Raw genomic sequence first — 24,743 nt, 5'->3', positions numbered from 1 at the left:
CCTGAGCCTCCAGTGATCCAGTAAGTCTCTCTCTCTCTCTCTCTCTCTCTCTCTCTCTCTCTCTCTCTCTCTCTCTCTCTCTCTCTCTCTCTCTCTCTCTGTGTGTAGTGTGTGTAGGTTGTTTTGGCTTTGAGACAGAATGTGATGTATCCTGTGAGTTTGCCAAGGCTCAAAATCCTAATCCTCCTGTCTATCTCCTGGGTACTGTGTACTGAGATCACAGGTGTGCACCTGGATTAGATGAAACATTTTGGACAGTATTTAGAAGAAGAGGGGAGGTTCTGTTACGATCCTTCTATCTGTCCAGGGCTTGCTCATGAGCAGTGATTCCCCCCCTGGGGCAGGCTCTTTGCCTCCTCGCTGTCCTGGAGCAGTTCTTGGGAGGTCTTTCTGTTCTAGTGTCTGCATGTGGGGAACAGCCTCCACTCTACATTATGGGGAAATGCATACAACTATCGAGGCTTTCTGGACTGTGGGAGATCTGGCTAGGGAGTCAAATGGGAGGTCGGGAGGCCAACAGAAGCTCTGCAGTGTCCAGGGTGCACCCAAGGTCTCATGAGAAGGTAGCAAGGGGCTGAGTGCTGCCTTGGCCAACCTTTATGGCATAGTGGACTCTGCTGAGGATGGAGTAGAGTCACCCTAGATAGCTCCCGCCTGGCCAAGCTGGAATGACCTTAGGGAAGTGCCATGCTGTTGAGTACAATGTTTAGGGGCTCAGGCTAATGTTTCCTGACACCTGGAGGGGTCCTCAGGGGTTCCAGATCCCAGCCCCTTGGCCTCCCGGCTGGCAGAAAACTCTGGATATTAGAGCACAATGAAGCCCCTGCATCTGACAGATACGGGCAGCTAAAGAGTCAGGATGGATGGTGCTGAGAGATAACTGAGGACGCTCTCACGGCGACAACTCCTCTGCCTTCACCGCCTCTGTCTGCCCGCTGGGGCTCATGACAGGAGAGGTCTTCAGGGCCTCTCTGCTTTCCATAGCTCCATGAATCCCTGGGTTCTGTGTGGGGAAGAATGGGGAAGGACCAGACTATGGCAGCTCCAGGTGCAGTTGGCTTGGTGCCTCTGCTGAGTGTCTGGTCTGACGGATCAGGACCCTTGCTAATTATTCTTAAAAACCTGGACTGTCACCCTGGATGGAGACACAGTCCTGCCTTGTGGATTAACACCAGTATTGACTCCCTCAGCCAGACTGCCTTCCCCTAAGAAGTGCAGGAGCTCTCCCTTTCATGAGCTCCCCACAAGACCCCATAGTCAGCTTGCCTACTGGAGAAATCAGGTGACTGAAGGTCATGGGTACTGCTACTAATGCCAGGACTGAAAGGCAGGGCTTGTTTCAAACCAGTGACCTCTCCAAGCCATAATCTGCCCTCTCAGTCACTAGGAGCTCCTCTTGGGGCAGCAGGAGGCGGGGGCGGGGCCTGCATGGTTGCAACACTCCTTCACACCGAGGTCAGTATTCCTGAAGGCTGCAGAATGCTCCAGACTCACCGATGACTGTGAGGATGCCGTTGGCCTCTGCCGACCCGAAGGTGTTGGTGACCTCACAGATGTAGGTGCCACTGTCCTCAGTGCGCAGGTCACTGATGGTCAGCCCTGTGATACGCTTAGCCCAGCGGCTGTCTGCAGGGAGGGGCCGGCCATCTTTGAGCCAGCGGATGGCGGGGATGGGGTAGCCAGAGGCAGCACAGGGCAGCTCCACTGCATGGCCGGTCCACACTTCCTGGGAGTGGAAGCCATCCAGGATAGTGGGGATGGACTCTGCAGGGTCTGGAAGAAGAGAGGTCAGTAACTGAGGCCATCCTGGACAGAGGGAATAGGACTGAGGAGAGAGAAGCAAGGCCTCCAGATAGATGCCCCTTCCCCATGCTTAGAGAGAGCAGGTTCCAGGGTGGCAGCATTTCCAGAGGAGTGCATGTGTGCCTAGACCAGGTGAGCCCTGAGAACAATGCTTGTGAGGCAGGCTGTGAGGGTGGCTGAGGACATGGCAGAGCTCAAAGCCAGAGGGTCAAAAAGAATGACCAAGGAGGATGTGTATCACCCTAGTCTCAGAATGTGACAGTGATGTCTACAGTTTGCGGTTATTGGTGGGCACCCCCAGATGGGTCAACAGTTGGGGCACTCTGCCCTGTCTAGAAGTTTTAGTTATGAGCCTAGCCTTTAATGGCCAAGTCAGCTCTTCAGCCCCTTGCCCTGCCTTCTGCTCATATTCTGGGCAGGCTCAGAGTAACTGGTGCATATGTCAGAGCCCAAAACAGTGTGGGGGTGAAGCCAAGAGAAACCGGCACCTGTGGGAGCTGTAACCCCTAGGTGGTAAAGACCCAAGCCCCGGTGGCTGAGATGTCTGGGTCATTTATGGGTGTTCTGTGTACTCCCTCAGCCCAACTCTTCATGGGCAGGTGCTTCTGGACTTCTGCTCCTCAGATCCCGTCTCTGCTGACAGGGGTCCACAAGCTATTCTCCTGTATAGAACACTCCATTTTTTTAAAGACAGGGTCTCTAGCCAAGGTTGACCTTAACTCATATCACCAAGGATGACCTTGGACTTCAAAAAATTATTACAGTGGTGTGTGTGTGTGTGTGTGTGTGTGTGTACATGGGTACACATGGGTCATGTGTTGAAGTCAGAGAACAACTTACAGGAGTTGAATGTCTCCTCCCACTGTGTGGGTTCTAGGAATCTAACTCAGGTTGTCAGGCTTGATGGCACCTTTGCCGCTGGGTCATCTCACTGTCCCACGATCTTGAATTTCTGCTTATTGTACCTTTACCCTGTGAGTCTTGTGATTACAGGCATGTGCCATCATGCCCACTTTATTTTGTGCTTGAGATCAAAACCAGGACATCCTATATGACAAGCAGTTTTCCCTAACGCACTCTTTTCTTTCTGTTCAGCAGGCCAGCCTTACCCCAAAGGCTGTGGATCCTCCCCTCTTAGCCTCTTGAGTGCAGGAATTCACAGGCATGAGCTGCCAGCGCTGGCTTTTATCCTGACCCTCCCAAAGCTGTCTACAGCCGAACCCTGACTGTCGCCTGCTCTACACTCACTCCACACTAATGCAAGCTGGGTCACCCGGACATCCAGCCAGTCTGCTCTGCACAACCCACTCTGACTCATTGTTCACAAGCCAGCCTCAGCAGTGTCTCATGCTTTCCTCCCCCTAACTGCTGCCACTCTCTCTGGACTCCTGTGGAGTTTCCTTTTTTTTTTTCTTTCCTTTTCAAACAATTCCTTTTCCTTTAAAAAACATGTAAAATTATTTTTTGAGCCAGTAATATATGAATATATGCAGGTGGAAAGCTTCAGGAAGCCAAACAGCATAGATGGAAAGGGGACCTTCTCCAGCTCCTGGCCTTAGCCTGCTGCCTGCTCCTTGAGGCCACAACTGTGGCTACCTTTCTTTTTTTAATAGCGGCTGCCCCAGGCCAGGCATCCATCTTCCCCGAAGGCAGCCAGGCTTCTAGAGGCAGTGTTGACCTGTGATGCCCCTCCTGTGCCCAGTGTGGTGCATGCATGTGTGCGTGCGCGTGTGTGCGCATGCGTGTGCGTGTGCTGGATAAACTCCACAGTGAGGGCTTTATAGACTAGAGCTGCGTTGTGACTTCAGAGAGCACAGAGGGACGAGGCTGCTGAGACCAGAGAAGTGTGGGGAGCAGCCCAGGACCACATGGTAGACCAGAGCTCGGAGAGCAGGTTGTCCTCACCCTTGTTCAGCAGATGGGGCCCCAGATGGAATAATTTAGCATGCTGAAATTTGTTTGGGAGTGAACAGGGGAGCTGCTGACCCCCACACCTCCCTCCACCAGTGGGGCCATCTGCTCTTTGCTCTTGCCTCTTGGAGAGGGGTCAGGCCTGGAGTATCTCTGGGAGAGGAACTTTCCAGAAGGCTCTTCTTTGTCTCTACTTGTGGCTGGGACTCAGGAGGCCCAAGTGCCAGTTCTACATGCTCTCTAGTCTGCCCTGAGACTCGCGTGAGTGCCATGACTTCTGCACTGAGTGTCTTTGCACACAGGGGAGGTGACTACGGTGCTTCCCGTATCTGATGTTACTTTTCTAGGTACCGTATGTCAGGATGTATGCTACAGTGCCTCAAAGACACAGGAGGTGCAGATGCATCGGGCGATTGCCATTTGATGCTCATCTGCCTTCCCTGCCAGACTTGCTGTCCTCTCCCCTCCTCCACCCTAGTGGGAATGGTTGATTGGTTGGGATCAACAGAGCCAGTGCCAGAGTAGAATTACTCAATGTGACACTTAATTGATGTGAAATACACAAATTCCATGGCACAGGGCAGAATTTACAAGCAGAGGGGCTGCCAGGGTAGTGGAGGAGGGGCGGGATAGGGGGGAGAGAATTAATCACTGAGGCCCAGGCGTGAAATTAAATTCTTGGGGGTGGTAGGGAAACAAAGCCTTTTTCGTTACTGGGGAGCAGAGAAGTAAAAGACTATGTTGCATATATGTAACACCCTGGGGGACTGGGCGCTACTGGCATGGGCACTGGGCTGGGGAAAACCAGCCAGCCCTGACTGAGGTTGTGGGGCCTCAGCTCAGGCTGCTGGGATATCGTGCAATGTATGGGCTAAGGCTGGAACCAGGGCACATGGTGTCTGCTCCATGACTCTCCTGCATGTGCTGGGAGACAGGAAGTTGGTTTCACATCCCGTCTGTTTCCTTGGTCTCTGTCTCAAGTTGTCTGGGATACTGGTGCTCTGTTGAGTGCTTGGGGGAACTCTCTAGAAAGCCCTAAGTCATGTGGGGTAGGTGTTATCTGGGAGGATTTGGGGGGAGACTTAGGCTCTTTCTGTAACTAGCCTGTTTGACTTAGAAAACAGAAAAATAAAAGTTGTCCACTCTTGTCCCCTGCCTTGGGAATGTCATAGGAATGGGGGTGGGGTGGGGTGCAGGAACAGCAGGGTAACAATGCAGATCTCCCTGCCAAAGCTGCAGCTTGACTTGTGGAGGCTTTGCAGGCACCAGAGACCACTGAACTCCACATACTGAGGCCTGCCACCCCCTTATCACCTCTCAGTTAACTATCTGCCTTTCTTGGTACACAGACCAGGGAGCAGAGGCTGGAGACTTTATTGGATGCTTGGTAGCACAGCTCACAAGGCGTCTCTTGCCTTCTTGCAGTCATCTCTAGCCCAAGAGGCAGCCCCCTCTGATTCCTCTCAACTTTGCATGTGGGGAATCCTTTCAGGAACTTAAAGGCATGGAGCGGCTGCTCCCTTGGGACAGGCTGGACTTAGGGGTGGGGTGGGAGCAGTGAGCTGGTGAGCCTGGAGGTCGGAGCTCTCCTGACGCCATTCCTGGCTGCCCTCTCAGATCACTTGCATTTTTGCAGAGACAAGCAACTTGCAGACAAGCTGCCCTGTCACATCGTATCACATCAGGGCCCTGCGTCACTGCACGGCCTCCCTTCCTCTCCTTGCCGTTCATTTCCCTCCAGCATCTTCTTTCCCTTCCCCTCACTTCCCTTTGTCTTTTTGTTTCTCTGGTCTGGGTCCAGGTCTCCTCTCCTGGTTATCACCCCCTCTGTGCCCAGGCCCCTCTCCCGGGTTGACCCTTGTATCTGACCTGTTCCTTAAGGTGGGGTTCTATCTCTGAGTCCTTGGGAGTATGGTATCTCTCTTACCGTTCCTCCACCACGCCTTTTACCCACCATGATGGTGTAGGATGAGAAAGAGAAAAGCTGGCATAGCCTCCAGCTTCCAGGGTCTGTTCTTTTGAGGGACCCCTGCCTAGTTCTCACATCTCACCCCCAAAGCTGGAAGTCCAATCATCAGAGCAGAGAATCAAGAGCTTGATGGAGGAGAGCGGAGCAGGCCTGCAAGAGAAGGTTTCTGGGCCTCCCACCCCTGCGCTGTATGAGAAGCATGCAAATGAGATGCAAAACACCATGCAAACAAGGCCCTGTAATTTGGAAGCAAACCACTCCAGTGCAGCACACTGAATTGGCTGCAGATTCAGAAGCCCTACCACATGGTCTGTGCTCTGGCCCAGTGTCAGCCCCTCACACAGAAGCACAATTTCCATTGGTGCTCATTAAAGCCATAAATGTTTACTTGGTACCTATTGTGTGCTACACATAGGACCAGACATCAGAGATACAAGGGTCACACTGGGTTGCCTGGTTATTGCCTCCTGATCCCTGAATCTTGTTTTCAGCTATGCTGGGCAGATGAGATGGGTGCTGGTGGGGGGAGTCATCACCTGTTGATGAGGGCTGATCTCTGCAAGCCACAGATGGCAGAAGCAGACAGAGGGGCTGAGTCCTTCCCTAGGGCCTGGAGGGGGCATTACCTCGTAGTTTTAATCCCCACAAAATGAGGTTCTGACTATGGGTTCATCTTCCCTCCAGAGGCCATTCTACCCTACCTCCTCAAGGCAAGGATGCTTAAACTGTAGGTCAAAACTCCCCAGGAGGTTGTGATAGCCATTCTGTGGGCTGAAATCAGTACTGAGAAAAATCAAAGTAGCGTGGGATACAATAGGACACACTGCGTGCTGAGGATGTAGAGTTGGTAGTGTGCTTGCCTAGCATGCACCAAGTCCTGGGTTTGACTCTCAACATAGCACAGATCTGGGGAGGTGGCACATTTATAATCCCAGTGCTCAGGAGGTGGAGGCCGCAGAATGAGAAGTTCAAGGGCATCCACAGGCCAGTCTGAAGACTCAGACTTCTCAGGACTCAGTCTCAGAAAACAAAAGACAAAACCAAAGGAAACCCGACAAACCACAAAACCCACACCTAAGAAAGTATCAGAAACTTGGTGTGGTGACGCATGCTTGTGATCCCAGAACTTGGGAAGCCGAGGCAATGGTCACCGAATGTTTCAGGTCAGCCGGTCTCTTAAAAGAACTCCCCTCCCAAAGAAAGCATCAGATCCTGTGGTGACAGCGTGGGGAAAATCTCAGCATGCACTGTACAGGTGGTGCAAGAACATCCATCTGTGGATGGATGTCAAAAATTTGGAACTGCTAGTGGAGAAAGCGTTATGAAGGGAGACACATGCCTTTGCCCCTCTTTGCCAAAGGTGGTGTGTTGGTGTTCTGCTGGCCCTCACTGCCTTCATCAGAAGGGTGGTACAGCCAGAGGGACCAGAGTGTGAATTCTGACAGGGCCTCCCACTGGCTCAATAGCTCAGGTAGGCCACTGGACTCTCGTAGGAAATATAGAACATTTACACACGCCTCACAGGGCTGTGGATGCTGACCAGGTAGCACTTGGAAGGCCACCTGATACACAGGGCGCTTCACAAACCTTCATCTTTCCTCAGACACCACGATCGTTCTAGAACAAGAATCTCTTAGAAATATTTATATTCTACCTGCTCTCCAATGCTGTGAGGTGGCTTTCAACAAAGTGTACACATGCAAACATACAACCACCACAACAAACAACCAAACAATTCTTAGAGACACAAAGAAATGAAAAACCTTCCTGGTCACTACAGATTTATGCGACTACAGATTTTAACAATGAGTTTCCTGACAAGGATGGCAAAAAGAGGAAATGGTGGCCGCGGCAGAGGGAATGGAGAGGATAATGAGGTGTGTCTGAGAACCACCAGACACATGGGAAGGTTACAGCCCTTCAGGAGAGCCAGGTGTGGTCAGACAGTGGCTCCTGGACTGAAGTCTTGTCCAATGGAATCTATGTCCTTGACTGTTACTCTCTTTCTCAAAGTGGATACACAAGGCATCCTGTATCCATGGAGGGTCAGCGCCGGGCAAGCAGCCTACCTGTCACAGAGAGCCGAGCCCCGTTGCTCTGTCGAGTCTCCCCACTGTATTTGTGCTTAGTAATGCAGCGGTAGGTGGAGAGGGCATCTTCCTTCTGCACGTCTGAGATGTAGAGTCCACCGTGAGACGTGATGAAAAACCTGTTTTCTGGAGACACAACCAGGTAGAGCCTGTTACTTCTGACTGAGGCAGCTCTGACTGGCAGGTGGCCTGCCTGGAGTCATCTTGAGCCAAGGCAGTAGGGAAAACCAAGGAGAGGTTAGTGTGGCCTTACAGATGTGTCGTTGCCAACAGACAAGGCTTTTTAACCACACACCAACACAATGACAAGGAGAAATGATGATCCTTTTTTTTTCACTGTAGTCCCTATGTAGCCCAGGCTGGTCTCAAACTCAGGGCCTTCCTGCCTCTGTCTTTTTTTTTTTGTTTTTTGTTTTTTTGAGACAGGGTTTCTCTGTATTGCTTTGGAGGCTGTTCTGGAACTCACTCTGTAGACCAGGTTGGCCTCGAACTCACAGAGATCCATCTGCCTCTACCTCCCGAGTGTTGGGATTAAAGGCGTGCACCACCAACGCCCAGCTCTGCCTGTCTTAAAGCACTGGATTGCAGTATATGCCACCACACCTGACAAGGAATTGGACTTTAAATCAGAGTGAATGAATTTGGTGTTTCCTTGGGTTTTCTACTTATTAACCGTGCCATCTTGGGTGTTGCTCAGCCTCCTGAGCCTTAGACATACAAAAAAGTGCAGATACTCCTACCTAGGCTGGCTATATCAAATGTCTGCACGCTGGCAGTGCTTTACACAGCATGGAGGAGTCTTCTTGTTTCCTACACTTCGAGAAGAGTCTGCAAAACTTCCTCATTCGTTGCCCAGTGACTCCTAGAATTGCTGGTCTCTGCTTTAGTAGAAGAAGCGGATGTGTAGTGAAGTGATTGGCCCATACTGCAATCAATCACTGGCCCGGAACTTGGGGCTTCTGACTCCCAGCCCTCCTTTCAAGTGAAACACAAGCTTAAATTCTTTCTGCACTGGGGCTGTGGAGAGGCAGACACAGTCATCACCAGCAGTTGTGAACAGCCATGGGACAAGTGCTGTGTTTACTGTGGTGCCACTGTTTCTGCCTCACTGTCATCTCTGCGGTTTGGCAGGAAAGCGGAGAAGACCAGTAGTGGACACTCGCTTGGCTGCTGCTGTTGAGCTTGTCCTCAGCAGAGTGGCCTTCTCTGTGTAAGCTCCCCAGTGAACCCTGACTCAGAGCTGATGAGAGCTGATTAAAGGGAAGAGGTGGCCTTAGGTAACAGCACTTATCCAGGAAGGATGGGGTCAGGGTAGGAGAGTGGTGCGAAACCACCAGATGAACCTGTCAGCATGGCAGGTTCTAGGACGAACCCTACATCTTACACACTAGATCTTTCAGAGGTCTGCTTCCCTTTACCTGGGGTAGACTCACAGTCCCTCCCTCAACCCAGAGTTCTAGCTGTGACTTACCCTATAAGGAATATTCTGTGATGCTTCATGCATGCCCCAAGCACACACTTAGGGGTGGTGTGTGTGTGTGTGTGTGTGTGTGTGTGTGTGTGTGTGTGTGTGTGTGTGTATGTGTGTGTGTGCTCAAGTGTGTGTGTGTCTGCCTGCATGCATGCACTGGCATTCTTGTAGACCAGAGGACAACCTTGGGTACTGCTCCTCAGCAGCTGTTCACATCTTTGACTTTTTGTTTGTTTGTTTGTTTGTTTGTTTTGAGAAAGTGTCTCACTGGCCATGTAGACCAGGCTGGTTGGTCAGTGAACTCCAGGGACCTGCCCGTCTCCACCTCTCTGGAGCTGGGATTACTAGTGAGCATCACGATATCAGGGTCTTTGTTATATGGGTTCTGGGGATTGAACTCGGGCAAGCATTTTCCTGAATGAGTACCTCCCTGGTCCATAAATTTAGTTCTGAGCTTCTAGAGGTGAAGATGAAAGCAAAAGACATTTTCCTCCTCAGAGGCCACAAAACTGCAGGCTGACAAGTTTAATGTTCTTGACAATATCTTTGAAAAGTGTCTCTGGGTTTCTTTACAATAAATATTTATTGGTGTGTGTGTGTGTGTGTGTGTGTGTGTGTGTGTGTGTGTGTGCTTGTGTAGATTAAAGGACACATTGTGAGAGTCAGCTCTCTCTTCCCACCATGTGAATTCTGGGGTTTGGGCTCAAGTTGCCAGGCTTGGCAACAAGCACTCTTACTCACGTAGCCATCTCTCCAGCCCGCCATAGTTATTTCTTCACTATGCCTTTAAATAACTTCATCAATCTGGGCTCTTCTGAATGAATTTTGGTCTAACTACAATGCTCCTAATCACTTCTCCCTTCCTTCCTACACCCACCCCCCTCTCTTCTCTACAGTGCCCTAGGCTAGCACCAGCCAGCTTCTTTGCCAAGTGTGAAGCCCTAAACATCACACTCTGCTGATCCAGGTAGGAAAGAGAAGTGCTTGACTTCGCATTGCACAGTGCTAACTTTTCAGTGAAATAGTATGACAAGGAAGCAGCGCAGTCAGCTAAAGCCTCGATTAATCCACGTGACCCAGCTGGTCCCTTCCTCCGTGTCCCCTTGTGGGCTTGCTCCTAGGTCATCTAGGTCATCCCACGGTCTAGCTGCCTTATACCGGGCGTTCTCCCAGCTGATCCAAAGGACACCAGCAGCCCTCCTCCTCGGGATGCCCAGGGAGAGAGGCACCATGGAGAAAGTAAGAAAGGGAAGGAAGGGGGCTGACAGAACCGCTACCCCCACCCCTGTGTTGTGATGTGACATCCTAAAGTCAAGTGTGAAAGCCTCTAGACATTTAGTATGTAACTGGGACTGGGTGCAGAGGTACTGTAGGGTGTCCTCATGGATCAGAGGATGGGGAGGAGTTGTAGGGGAAGCCAGGACAGTCATCAAAGCAGTGTTAGCAGCCCTCAGGTACCCCAGCCCTAGGCAGCCTGAATCCTGTGGTCCTGGCCGCCAGTACCCCAGAACTCACATAGCCCTGTGCTACTGGGATTTTGCACCCAGAGTGAAGGGTGGGTAGGGTGATACTGCTGCTGGTGGGGATCTGGGTTTCTATAGCAACCAGCAGCTGCTGCATCGGATGTTTCCCATCCTTCATTGTCCTCATTTTCCCCTCCCTTCCCCCCTGTGCATATTTAATTGCAGTAGCATGTTTTTTCTCTCTCTCTCTCTGTCTTTTTTTTTTCCAGACACAGTGTTTTGCTCCTATTGAAACAAAGACAGGCTGCAGCCCAGAGATGCACAGTGTGAGAGGGGAGGGAGAAATCAGGGGTATTATGTTAATCTTTTTTTGAGGGGTGGGGTTCAGCTACAATGGTTTGCATGTTTGATGAGAATCAAAAGAGGGAGTCGGGGGGTCCCTGCTGGAGGCTAAAGGAGTCTATGGAGGAGAGAGCCAGAGTCTTCAACAGTGTGCTAAACCCAGGAAGACATAGCTAGCTGTGGGCCTTACCCAGGCCAGGATTCAATAATATGTTGGCTTCTAATGCTATTTGGTAGCCATTGTGGCATAGGGGTTGGTGACTTGAGATAATCTACATCTTTGGCTCCTCCTCCTAAAAGCAAGAGGTGTCCCTCTGCAGGAAAGTAGTGCAGCTGACCCGTGGCCACTTGGAATGCCTTAAGTAGCTGTAGGGATGGGTGAGGGTGTTGTTCGATTTTTAGTTGGTACCTCCGTGAGAGGGGCTGATGGCATCAAAGCTGGTGAGGTCCTCATTGCTGGACACCTGAGTGACCACTCTGAATGCCAGTAGCACCCTGTGGGTTTATGCTAGTGAGTCACCCACTCTCAGGGTAGAAGAGCAGGACAGGGAGCTGTGCTTCATCTTGAACTCTGCCTTGCCATCTGGCACCCCGTCACCATGCTCGCGGACAGGGGAATGGTGTGAGCTTAGTGCACCCTTTTCTTCTTTCTATTGCCACACCACATGTCCTGGCCCATTTTGTCATTCTCTTCTTTGGTGTCCTTGACAGAACTTCTGAAGTTAAATATTTATCGAACATCTGTTCGACTCTAGGCAAGAAGAGGGCCGTGTAGACGTAGGTACGCAGGCGCAGAGAATGCCCTGGAGAGCTGTAGGGAGGACAAACTGATGCATCCCCAGACAAGACTTGACAAGGATCACTAGTAACCTGGGGAAGCCGAGAGCTTGGAAAGACCCTTCCCTGGGGCCTTTGGAGAACCAACTCTGTCCACACCTCCACCTCCGCCACCCAGCCTTCAGAACTGGGTGTAACAGCCAGTCTGCCTCACAAAGCCACACAGCCTGTGCATGGGCATCTCTGGGACACTGGCACTGGTTATCCTCTCTCAGAGATTCTGCTGCTTATTCATCCGAGGAGGGAGAGGATCCGGGGAGTGTTCCCTACATGTTTGTCCACTATTTTCACCCAGGGAGCTTTCCAGATGTTGTGGGTGTGTGGTGGTTTGGAAATAAGCTTTTAGGAGATGGTGGCATGAGAGGCAGGGAAGCCCTTAGTCAGTAACAGTTGTCAGGACTCTGACTCCTGGGCTTGGGAGAATGAGGAATGGACAGAACACAGGTTGTGGTCTCAGGAATGTGGGGGAATTAGATGGGGCTCTGGACAGCAAACTTCAAGGTTACATCGTATGAAGGAGAAAGGTGGGCCTGGATTTTGACCACTTCCTAGGAGCCTGGAATCTTGCTGTAAGGTCTTGTGTGTGTGTGTGCACGCATGCGTGTGTGCATGCGTGCGTGCGTGCGTGTGTGTGTGTGTGTGTGTGTGTGTGTGTTGTGTGTTGTGTATGTGTGCTGTACGTGTCAGAATGAGTGTATGTAAAGACCAGAAATCCATCTATCTGTCTGTCTCATTTGAGTCTGGGTGTCTCACTAAACTGGGAGCTACCAATCCAGCTAAGCTGTCAGGCCACTGAGGCCCAGGAATCTGTTTCTGTCCCCCCAGTGCTGGGATTAAGGTATACATGCTCTGCCTGGATTTCTATGTGGGTGATAGGGATCCAAACTCAGGTTCTCAAGCCTTTTTAGAGCTAGGCCAGGGAGCAGGAATCTGAGAGCACAAAGCCCCTCCTCCCTTGCATAGGTGCTAAGTTTAGGTGACAGTGACTTTCCTGTCTTCTCCCAGAAGGTCAGAGAGCTGTGCACAGGGACTCCTGCAGCTGCAGAATTTACTGAGACTTGATTGATGGAGACTCCATGATAGCCAGAGGGCTTGACAGGAGAAGCCAGCATCTGAAGTGGTGGCATCTTGTTTCCTGCCCTCTGGGAGGCACCAGGGACACCACAAGAAGCTGGGGGTTTTGGGGAGGGAGTAGACTGTGCAGACCCCGCCGCAGCCTCTGCAGAAATAGGATAGGCTCTGCAGCCCCTACCCCATCCCTGCTTCCACCGTTGCCTCCCCAGCCTGTCCCCAGCCCCCACCCAGAGTGATGCTTTCAACCCAAGGCAGATCACCTGATGCATTAGTGAGAATCCCTCAGTGGGACCCTGTTTTACCCAACGTGACAGCAGTGCTTGCCACATCATAGACACTCAGCAGAGATTTCCAGGATGAGCGAGCAGCCTCTGGAGGAAGTGACAAAGTCTGATGCTAGCTGCACACCCGTCTCCTCCAGGAAGCCCTTCCAGGTTTCTGAGAGTGCCTGCATCTGCCACAGCTCACCACTTCATCTACTGAACCCACTGGAGTTTCGTCTGTTTGAGGTAGGGTCTCAGTCTTGAGCTCAGGCTGGCCTGAAACTCATTGTGTACCCCAGGGCGACCCCACATTCATAGGGATCCTTCTGTCTTAGCCTCCCAAATGCTGGGGTTATGTGTGGTTATTGTTTCAAGCACACGAAAGTCAAAGACTAAGCAACATGGGGGTTTGTCAAAAATAAACAAACAACTCCCACCATGAGCTTGCCTTTCCACTTGTAAAAGGGACAGGAAGCAGGCTGCAAAAGATTTGTTCACTTATTCATAGCAGCATTGATCACAATAACCAAGAGGATTCGCTGATAAATGAGAGGACAAACGTGCCATACACACTTTGGAATATTATTCACACACTTTGGAATATTATTCACACACTTTGGAATATTATTCACTCACTTTGGAATATTATTCACACACTTTGGAATATTATTCAGTCTTGAAAAGCATTGGACATTCTGATTCTTTTTTCAACATGGATGAACTCTGAGGACATCATGATACAAGCAAAAGAAACCATATCCCAAAAGACAAACATGCTGCACGTCCGTTCAGATGAGGTTTTTGAAGTAATCACCCACATAGAGACAGAAAGCAGAGTGGTTAGTGCTGAGGCTTGGAGAAAGGGAAGAGAGGTGCTGTAGTTAGTGGGCACAGAGTTTCAGTTTTGTAAAGTAAAATCAAGCTTAATGCTGCAGGATGATGGTGGCGTCCTTTTCCAGCATGGTTGTACCTCGAAGGCCCCAACCTGATGCTCAAGGTAGAGGCCTGGGAACCCTCGGCCTCATAGATGTGACAGGAGGAGGCCCGTGCTTCAGATCTGTAGCCAGGCAGCCACTTGAGTATCCCTCATGGGCGCTGTGCATCTTGGCTTGGCAAGGGATCCAGGTTGAGCTTACAAAGGTTTGACTATTTTTGTTTGTTTGTTTTTTAAGATTTATTTATTATGTATAGTGTTCTGTCTGCATGTACACCTGCAGGCCAGAAGAGGACGCCAGATCTCATTCCAGATGGTTGTGAGCCACCATGTGGTTGCTGGGAACTGAACTCAGGAAGTCTAGAAGAGCAGCCAGTGCTCTTAACCTCTGAGTCATCTCCCCAGCCCTGAAGTTTTTATTTTGTGTCAGGTCTAGCAAGAAAGACACCCTGAGGCACATGTGTCTGTGATCTTGGGTTGCCAGACACTAAAACCATGAGAATAAGTTGGTTAGGGTCTGTGCCATCACGCTTTGGTGGCCCAAGAAGACCTACACCTATCTACCTCACCTGTACCCTTCTGGGACTGCCTTTCAGAGGACTGGGATGCTCCATGAATGTGCATACCACGGTGCAGTGGGGGGGGCACTCGTCCTGAGTCAGACTCTGTAGGTTGGGTTTAGAGAGTGAAGACAGAGGAAGGGTGGAGTGGAGAACTTGAGTCCTCCCGCGTGTATGGGGGTCAGGACCCCAGAGAAAAGCAGAGAGGCAGGGGGAAAGAAAGCAATTACTCAAGACAAGGGGGCAGGGACCCTCCCTGGGGGTGGCCTTTTAGCATCGGCAGGGGCATCGTCTGCATTCTCTTGTCCATCACTGCATGCTCTATCACAGGATAGTGAGACAGAGTATAGTCTGGACCAAAGTAGAGATGTCAGGAGAGACCTGCTATCTGCTGTCCTATGGGACTGAGCAGCCTCAGTGAATGTACCTGAGGCAGGGAGAGACTATGTGGATGGGAGGGAGGTCTTGGTCCATGCAAACGTGGGTGGGGCATGCACAGCCAGAAACTGGAGCTGGAGCTGGCAGGTTCTGGCTAGAGAGTGTTTTGCCTGGATCACTGCTTTCTGGACCAGGGGATCCCGAGGACTAGTGTAGACACCATGGTCTCATATTTGTCTTAAGTATAAGACCAGGCTGGGCATGCCAGGCCTGTAATGGGGGCTGCAAAGCAACAACACCAAGTATTCCCAGGCATCGTGGTGGGGCATGGGTGTCGGGGGATCAACCTCTTTTATCCCCCCCCCCCCGTACTACTTCTGTGCTAAGGGAGCAGTGGCTGTCTATGAAGGAATGCTGACGTAGTTCCTACAGGGTCTCATTCAGACTCAGTTTCTCCTGCCAGGCTGGAGGGTCACAGAGTGATCCCCTGAACTGTCTTGTCTCCCGTTGGATCGGATCCAGCCCTGACACAAGCCTAGCTCTGGGCTTGGCTGACCTTGCGTTCAGCCATGGAGCTCTGGGGAATAAGGACACTGTTGGAAAAGGTCCTGTGACTAAGAGATGTCACCTATGGGATGCACTTATGTGGAGACAAGCATGGCAGAATTGAGCCCACTGGGCTGGGAGATGAGAAACCTGTTGGCTGTGTGAGTTCAGAAAAGCTTCATTAACCTCGTGGGCCTCAGTTTCCCTGACTGCTAAGTGAAGGAAGATAACGAGTTGCTCTGGAATGTGTCTTCCAAGTCTCATTTTCCTAGGGATTTGAAGGTCTGTCCTCCACTGTCCAGGCAAGGAAGGCAGGCTCAGCTCTTCGAACTCCATCTCTGTTCAAGGGCTACCGAAGGCAGGAGCCAATCTTTACAACCCTGGGTGTCAGTCACTTTCCACACAGATACAACGGCCCTGTCATGGTGCTGGCATCACTCATAAGCTCCTGGTTCCCTGTCAGAGGGGGTGCCAGCTTCCTCCTGCTCATCATCCTTGCTTTTGGGTAATAGCAAATGCTGTCACAGAAGGACCCAGCACATCAACAGCAGTGAGAGGCGTCAGAGGGCTGGGCCTCAAAGCGTGTTCTACCTTCTAGCTGGAACTTTCTTGAACTTTCTGAATCCATTCCCTGTGAGAAGTAAATGGACTAATGAATGGGCCTAACATGGCGGCTGGAAGGCAACAGGTGTTCAGTACATTAAGCAAATGGTCTCTGGTGACTCTGGGAAGTGGGGAGTTCAGATCTAGACTTGGGGCTCAGCCTCCAACTCCAGGCTCTATCAACTACCACTGCCACCTCCTTATAGCTTACAGAGTGGTCTTTTAAGTATATAGGGTGTGTGGAGGCCTTACTGGTGGCAGAGGTCGGGAGGGGGTGGGCTTGATCTACTTCACTAGGGGTCAGGCAGACTGGCACTTGGGCCACTGACTTACGGAAGAGTTCAGCACTGTCCTGTGGAAAGCCCTTAGGTAGTGGGGAGTGGGGGGGTCTGAAGAGGGGCTGCCAAGACACAGCCTTGGAAGGGGCGGATATGGCGACCAGTTTCTTCTTTTTTTCCCAGAATCCTTTTCTCTACAGCTCTTTCTCTGCACCAGGATTAGCACACATCTCTCACTCTCTTATTGCAACAAGATTTTATTTCTAATTATGCTGTAATAAAACTGGAGCGCTCCCAGGCTTCCTTTCAAATGACTTGTATACACACTGCGGATTGGACCCTCCTCGGCCCCATTGTAATAGCGGCTCCCTGACATTCATTAGACATGCATGAGAGGGGCGCTTTAAGAATAGAATTGCATTTAAATGGATTTGCTGAGAGAGGAAGATGAAAAAGAGAGACACAGAGAGAGAGCTCACAGGGAGGGGGAGAGGGAGAGAGGTCTGTTGAACAAACTATGAAAACAAGATGCCATAATAACAGGGTGCTGAAATAAGCCTCTTTATCCCTCGTCCTCATCTGCTGCACATGGCAGAGCCCAGCCAGGGGCGACAGCCTCCAACCCCCCAGAGTCTTCACCCTACTTTTATGCTCCCTGCCAGGGGTTTTATAGCTCCTCGCTCTGTGTGTCCCCATGTGCCAGACTCTTGGAGCTTAATGGGATCTGCTGCTATCGCAGTGGGGGAAGCTGCCTCGATCCCGTAGAACCCTCATAGCCAAGGGCAGCCAGGAAGAGCAGCCCACTGTCCCTCGGCCGAGGTGTCTGCAGGCCCTTACATACAGGGCTTGGCTCTGTCCTCTGTCCCCTGCCCCTTCTCTGAAGGACCAACTCTGGGTGGCTAAAAAAGGAGAAAAAGGGTTCTATTCCCACACCTAACCTGACCCCCATGGGCCCTGATCTCTGATCCCATCCCCAGTGGGCAGACTCTGCCCTTCCCCAGGTAACACTTATAAAGGCTATGGCTGTCACATACCAAGAACCTACTTTGTGTCTTCCTGCTGAGGGTGGCATCTAATCCATTCTCTTTGCTGTGGCCAGGTACTCTTAAAATGGACATCCGCTCCCCCTGAGAACTGCCATGGCTTCCTACACTCATTGATAGAAAGACGAGAATCTTTAGCAGGACAGCCCCCGTGGCTGGTTCTTCTTTGTGACAGCTCTCCCCCTCCCAGGCTTGGTGCTATGTAGGATCCTCCCACCACTGCTCACCATAGTTCACCCTGACACTCTAAGACCTGGGTCCTCTGCCTCCGGGAGGCCCTCCCACATCTCTGCACAGGGCCGAGGCTGATTCACCAGAGATTGGGCACTCCCTAGAATGTTAGCCCCCAGGATCAGGATGGGCGGGTCCTGGCCCTGCATTGTTCTAGCTCTGTAGTACAGCCCCAGTGGAATGGAATGGGCCCTGGCTACAGTCAGTACACTAGTTCTTATCTTACTTGATCCTTGCTGCAGCCTACAGCAGACAGTGTATTAGTTTATCTATTGCTGTGCTAAAACACCATGACCAAGGCAACTCATAGCAGGAAGGGTTTATTTGGGTTTATAGCTCCAGAGGGATAAGAGCCCATCACCATCTCTGTGGGGAAGTGTGGCAGCAGGCAGCCATGGTGTCTGGAGTAGGAAGGGGGGAGCTCACGTTTTAAACCATAAGCCAGAAGCCAGAGAGGAAACTGAGAATGGTGTGAGTCTTTGAAATCTCAAAGCCCACCCAGAGTGCTAGACTTCCTCTAGCAAGGCCATACCACCTAAGCCTCCTCAGATAGCACCATCAACTTGTGGAGACCTTGGGGGACAACTATCATTCGAATCACTACAACTTGCCCAAAATCTTGAAGATTATTGCTGACCAAATCAAAGCCAGACTTTTACCAAGTACTTTCAGGGCACCCCCTCTTGAGTCCACACAGCACTCTCTGAGAGTCCAGCGAAGTAGAACCCCTTATCCTTGTCCAGACACTTCCTGATTTGTGCTGTTGTGTTGCATCCTGGGACCCGGACAGACCTGAGTGGTTCCTGACCACTGTCTCTCAGTCATTTTCAGATTCTCAGATACAATACAGGCTTCTTCAAGATGTCACAGATCGCTTTGCTGAACCCCCATCATGCCTGGTCATGGATGAGAATTCTGACCATACCATATTGTCACAAAAATGCTAGAAACAGCTGGAAGAGTGGGCTCTGTCATTTTTTTTATCCCTGTGATCTGGAGGCAGGTGAAATGAGGATCCTTACCCCTACTGGACCCTCAGTCCCTCTGGAGTGGGAATAACCATCCCCACCCCCTTGTAGGAGGCGGTGGCTGCTGCAGTATTGTATGCCTCCCAGGCGCCTCTGCGGTGCTCATTTCTGCCTCTGCTTCATTAACTTTCTTTGGTGTGTTGGTGACAATGGCGGGGAATGAGAACGCTGCTTTGACTATGCTCCAGAGGGGATGCAGTTAACACAGCACCATGACCTCTCAAAGCTGTCTAACATCAGCCCCTGTGTTGCTTCAAGGGCACTATGGTGGCAGGGAGACCTCCTGCCTTTTTGTCCTTACGTTTCCCAATTCGCCACCCTAGGGTCTGCCTGTCACAGTCTCCAGTGTCTACATACTGCAGAGATGAGCTGTGGCCGTGGGTGGAGCCTCTAAAGGTCAGGAACAACTGCATGGGGTCACATGTCTCTGTTTCCTAGTTCCCAGTGTAGCCTCAGCTAAGCAGCCGGGAAAGCCCGATGTGTGTCAGTGAATGACTATGGACTCCACAGGATGGCGGGGGTCATCTCCTGTCCCTGCACTGGCCTCAGCTGCAGTCATGCTGCTTTTGTGATGGTGCTAAAATATATTGTGGATCAAATGAATGAATGGATGGATGAGTGCAGGAAGCATGGCCTCTTTACTCTGTGGTAAGTCTTTGGCTTTGGTGCTGAAGTCAGATAGACTTTGGTTCCATTGTGTGGCCTCACACAGCTACCTGACCCCTTGGACTCTTCTTACTTATCCTTAATTGTGCAAGTATCAGTACCATTCAGAGATTAGAGAGGTCCTGAGTCAAAGCACTTGCCCTAGGGACAAACTTTGATTGTTCCATCTGTGATACTGTCAAAGTCATGACCAACAAGAAAGGGATTCCACTCAACGTCCACTTCGGATGGTGACCACATGGCCTGTTGGTCTCAGATCCCGCCCATGTCCCATAGTCCTCTGCTCAGAACCTTCACAGTTCTCTTCTGCCGACAGTGGGGGCCTTTCAGCATTTGTAGATGATCAGTACAACACGAGGCACCCACCCGACCGGGTGGGCCCACCAGGGACCTCCTGAGTAAAGGCAGAACCATTCACAGGCCTACCTGCATGTGTCTTTCAAAATCTCAAAGTGAGCCAGGTGTACTGAAAGGATTCAGATACACACATGCTGGGTCTCAGTTGCCCTGGAACCCTACTGTCCTCCTGTCTCTGTGCACCTTCAGGCATCTTGTCCAGACAGCCCCCAAAAGGCCTTTCCGTGCCTCTGTGTGGTGCTGTCTCCCCTACCCCTCCAGCTGGAGTAACTGAATCCTTACCTGGCTTTCATCATGAAGCTGATACTTAGTGTGGAGTTTTACAGTTTTTGCATGATGTCCTGTCTTCCTGGGTATCAGTGGGTGGGAGAGGAGAAGGAGAACATTTCTCTTATTGGTCTGTTTCCACTATGCATCCAGCACGGTGTTACAGAATACAGTTGTCCTCCTTTATCTGAGGGGAGGGGTTCTAAGTCTCCCCTCCCAGTATAAGTCTGAAGCTGGGTGGCAACTGATTCTACCTATACCATACATGTATATAATTTATAAATAAACCCAGAGATTAATGAGAATTATAATAAAATAAAGTTATGACGAGAGTCTATAATGCAAGTCACATGAGTTGTTTTTTTTCTCTCCTAAAATATATTCCACTGCGTTCACCTTTCCTGTGATGATGTGAGATGAGACGGCTCCCACATGACAAACTGAGTGAATGAATGCCCCTGGCATTGTGACATAGCCTCAGGCTGCTGTTGACCTTCCGATGAATGTCAGCAGGACCTTTGGGACAGGCAGATGCTGGTTGTCCACAGGTAACAAACCACAAAAAGTGAAACTTGCTTAAGGTTGCCTTCCTGCTTCATTGTCCCTGTCAGTCCCCAGAGGCCTGGGGTATCTGGCTGTTCTATGACAAGAAACCCAGCGTTTTGGAGATTCAGAAGCAAGTCCAAGATCACATGACTGGGGGATGCCCTGTTGGGATTTGACCTGGATTGTGAACTCCATCCATCTTCAGGCAGAGGCCTCACTTTACCCATAGTTCCTGGCTCAGATGCCCTGTGTTTGTTTATTGACTTTAGTAGGTGACAGTCATGGCCGCATCAGGTGTCACAAACACACCTATTTAGGGTCAGTGAGGGCTTCACATGGAGCTGGGCCCTCAAGTAAGGGCCAATTTCAGATCTCTGCTATTATTATTTATTTAGAGATAGGGTCTCACTTTATATCCCAGGCCAGCCTCAAACTCAACTAAAGTCTCCTGCCTCAGCCTCTTGAGTTCTGGGATTGCAGGCATTAGTTGCCATACTTGGCCTGCTGTGACATTTATGAAGTAGAGACACTGGTCTCGCTAGACCCTGAGGGGTACCCCCATCATCCAGAGCGGCACCAGCACCCTTAAAGACACAATGGTTGGATTCTGGCTCATTCACCAGGCATGCACAGTTTCCCACCTCTCATTCCCTGACACTTTCTGTGCCATTGAACATGAAAATACATCCTACTCAGCACTGAATCAGCTCTGACCTCGCTGTCCTGACTCGGGCATTTCCCCTTCCTCTAAGCTCTGCATGCCCCAGCCTCCCTGTGTCTCCTTACACTTGCTCCGCTGACCCAGGGCTGGGCCTCAAGGTCCTCTTGCCCCTGGCCCAGGACTACTGTGGACTTGACCACTTTCTCAGCACTCCTCTCATCTCTGTCCCCTCCATGACTTGGGGGCATTGGTTACCTTCTTTTATTTGATACCCTATAGATTTTCTGCTAATAACATTTTGGGTTGAGGTTGCCATCACATTTTCTCAACATCAGACCCTATAAGTGTGTAAGGGGACAGAGACTTGGAGGGATGTGGTTAGAGGGAATTGGTGCAAAGAAGAGGGTTTAGGGATACTTTTTGGGGGGGGGGGAATCTGAAGTCCCTGCCCCATGGGACTTCCTGAAATAACAGAGGAGGTAAATAGCCTTGGCTGAGTGTCTACTGTGTCTTGCCTACTCCATGCTTTGTCAGATCTTGCCAGACAGCATCATCCTCCAATGAACAGATGAGAAAAGCAGGACTCAGAGATGTTATGACCATCACTATGTATGTCCCAGGCCTAGGAAGTAAGCCCAGGTCTAAAGTTGGCTCATGCATGCTACCAACTAACCTTGTCTGATATTCTGCTTATAGCCTTCTTAGGGACTAATGTGAGGGGTGAGGTAGAAATGGAAGAAAAGTGTACATGGTGATTTGAATGAGAAGGGCCCAGTATGCTCAAATATTTGCATGCTTAGTCTGTGGTTGACGGAACTGTTCTTGAAGGGTTAGGAGGTGTGGCCTTACTGAAGAAGGTGTTTCACTGGGGGTGGGGTTTGAGGTTTCAAAAGATCCCAGCAGTTCCCAGTACTCTCTCTCTCTCTCTCTCTCTCTCTCTCTCTCTCTCTCTCTCTCTCTCTCTCTCTCCTGCTTTTTCAGATGTGAGCTGTCAGCTGTTCCCACCACCCCGCCTTCACTCTGCCATCATAGGAACTACCCATTTGAAACTTGAAGTCAAAATTAAATGTTTTCTTTTATAAGTTGTTTTGGTCGTACTATCTCATCACAGCAACAGAACAGTAACTAACACAGTATACTGGTTTATACTGGTTTCTTTCCTTGTTCTTGGGACAAAATGCCTGACAGATGGTTGGGACTGGTTTCCTCATATGTCAATGGAACAGGAAGCAAAGAAAGAGGAATGTGGGTACTTAATTTGGCATTTTATTCTTCCCCTTTTATTCACTTTGGACCATGGGAAGCTTTGTCCCCTGACAATTCAGGGTGAGTCTCCCCTTCTCAGATAAATCTCCTTGGAAATACATTCACAGACATGTGCAGAAGTGTGTCTCCTAGGTGATTTCAATAAAGATTAACAACCACAGGGTGGATTGGAGACATTGCGCTATTATTTCTCTGTCCCAGCTGCGGCCCTGCCTCTCTGGCTCCTCCATTGGAGGCAATCACTATCTCCAGGACTGCAAGAAAACCCCAGGAGTGGCCGACTCAGGAGGAGAGGTCCTGTGGTCTGCTGTAATTTACCCACAAGTCTGATGACCCAGCAGCTGGGTGTGTGGGGGGCATCCTAGCATATCAGAAGTCACATGATCAAAGAACAAGGAGGAATTAATATTCCTGAGGTGGTCTGGAGCCTCAGATACCAGCAGAAAATTACAGGGCACGAGATGAGGGTATTACAGAGGGAAAGGGAGGGGACAGGAGATTTCCGTGGCTAATCCTGTTACCGAGACAATTTCTTATCAAACTCATTATGCCTTTGAAAGGAGGGGAGAGGGGAGTAGGGGAGAGTGGGCCAGGGTTGGCCATGGGGGTGGAGAAGAGTGGGCCAGGGTGAGGCATGGGGAGGGAGGGAGAGAGACAGGAGCAGCTGTGGAGGAAGGGAGAGAGAGTGGCAGGAGCAGCTGTGGCAGTGGAGGTGAGCTGTCTGAGCCTAGCTTGTGTCTCTGTTCTGCTCATAGCAAAGTCTGAGGTAAAAAATCTCCCTGGGAGCCAACTCCCTCCTCAGCTAATGTCAGCCCAGTAAAGCAGCTGTTCCTGTCCGGGTCACACATGTCCAGAGTGACCTTCCTTCTTTGTCCCAGATCATACTGTTCCTGTCTTTACAGGTCAGTAGGATCACCTCCAATCAACACAAACACTAAAAACCAAACCAAATCCAAACCAAATAAAAACAAACCAAAACAACCCCCTTCAAAGCCCCAAAACCAAGCCAACCAAAGCAACAACAAAACCCCAAAGACTTTCTCTATGGGCCTCACTATTCTCAACTTGCCTCCCTCCCAAGACAGGGTAGGAAGGGATTAGTTAGACTTAGGAAAGCTTTCTGGCATTCACTGGTTGAGTATTCTTGGGCAAATGGCTTAACTTCTCTGGGCAGTCATTTCCTCAGCTTGAGTATGGAGAGGAATTACATCATGCCCTGGGTTCTTCACAGGTCCCCTGTGAAGATGAAAGGGGGTGGGTATGCAGAAGAGCTGCCCTCTGTGAAACTTGTGCATGAAGGGAAGGGATTGCTCTATTTTGAAGTTGAGACAACAGGCTCAGCTAGGCCAAGTGTCTCTCTGGCAGTAACAAGCCTGTCTATGGCCTTTCAGGGACTGAGCCTTTAGTTTCAATTCCAGGGTTTTCCCGCTTGCTTAAAACACCCTCAACGCCCAGCTCCTGACTAACCAATCACAAGGAAGTTATGTGATGAGCACAAACCCGAGTTCCTGCTTATGAAGAGTCACATAATGCTTACATTTGTCCCGGGTTGGCCTGGAGAAAGAAGTCCTTATGGAAGATGCAGCGTGTGTCTACCCTGTATCTATTCTTCCTTCCTTCTGGATGCACTTGGGTAGATAAGTGCCCATCACTGCCTGTTCAGAGTGATAAGACGGGATTGTGAAGCTGGGGAGGGGAAGGGCTTCCAGAAACTTTTCATTTTCCAAGCAAAAAGGAGAGGCACTCAGGACAGATAAAGGATGTAATCCTGGGGATGAAAATGATAGAAGTCTTAGAAGAAAACAAGGGGTTAGCTCTGTGACACTGGGGTTGCCAGTGCTTTCTTGGCCATGACACAGGCAAGGAAAGAAGAGTGGATGACATGCTCTCCATTGAAATTCAAAATTTCTGCCACCAAAACCCATAAGCAACAAAGTGTACAAGTCCCCATGATATGGGTGCAAGTCAGATATAGGATCAAGGGCTAATATCCAGACTACATGGATATTTACAAAGCAAACAGCAAAACCCAGCAAGCTGGTTTAGGAATGGCTGATGGACGGGAATAGACATTTCTCCAAAACGTACAGGTGGCCAAGAGGCAAAAGAGCAGAGATGTTGGATATTAGAAAAAGGAAAATCCAAATTGCAGTGAG

At 50.4% G+C, this 24,743-nt stretch overlaps 1 protein-coding gene across 2 annotated transcripts in view; it reads right to left on the bottom strand.

Annotated features, from left to right (window-relative positions):
- The window catches only part of Dscaml1 (DS cell adhesion molecule like 1), a 322,600-nt gene that overhangs the window by 80,312 nt on the left and 217,545 nt on the right, over positions 1–24,743 (bottom strand). For both annotated transcript variants that reach the window (XM_013113019.3, XM_013113020.3), the window contains exons 4-5: positions 7,753–7,899; positions 1,495–1,773 (exon numbers count right to left, since the gene is read on the bottom strand). In XM_013113019.3, the coding sequence (XP_012968473.2) occupies positions 1,495–1,773; positions 7,753–7,899 (426 nt within the window). The remainder of the gene's footprint in view (positions 1–1,494; positions 1,774–7,752; positions 7,900–24,743) is intronic.

Source organism: Mesocricetus auratus, unplaced genomic scaffold, assembly GCF_017639785.1.
Source record: "Mesocricetus auratus isolate SY011 unplaced genomic scaffold, BCM_Maur_2.0 Super-Scaffold_100022, whole genome shotgun sequence".
In the NCBI taxonomy this organism is placed as follows: domain Eukaryota; kingdom Metazoa; phylum Chordata; class Mammalia; order Rodentia; family Cricetidae; genus Mesocricetus; species Mesocricetus auratus.
The sequence above is the reverse complement of the archived record's forward strand: the minus strand, read 5'-3'. Positions and strand labels throughout refer to the sequence as shown.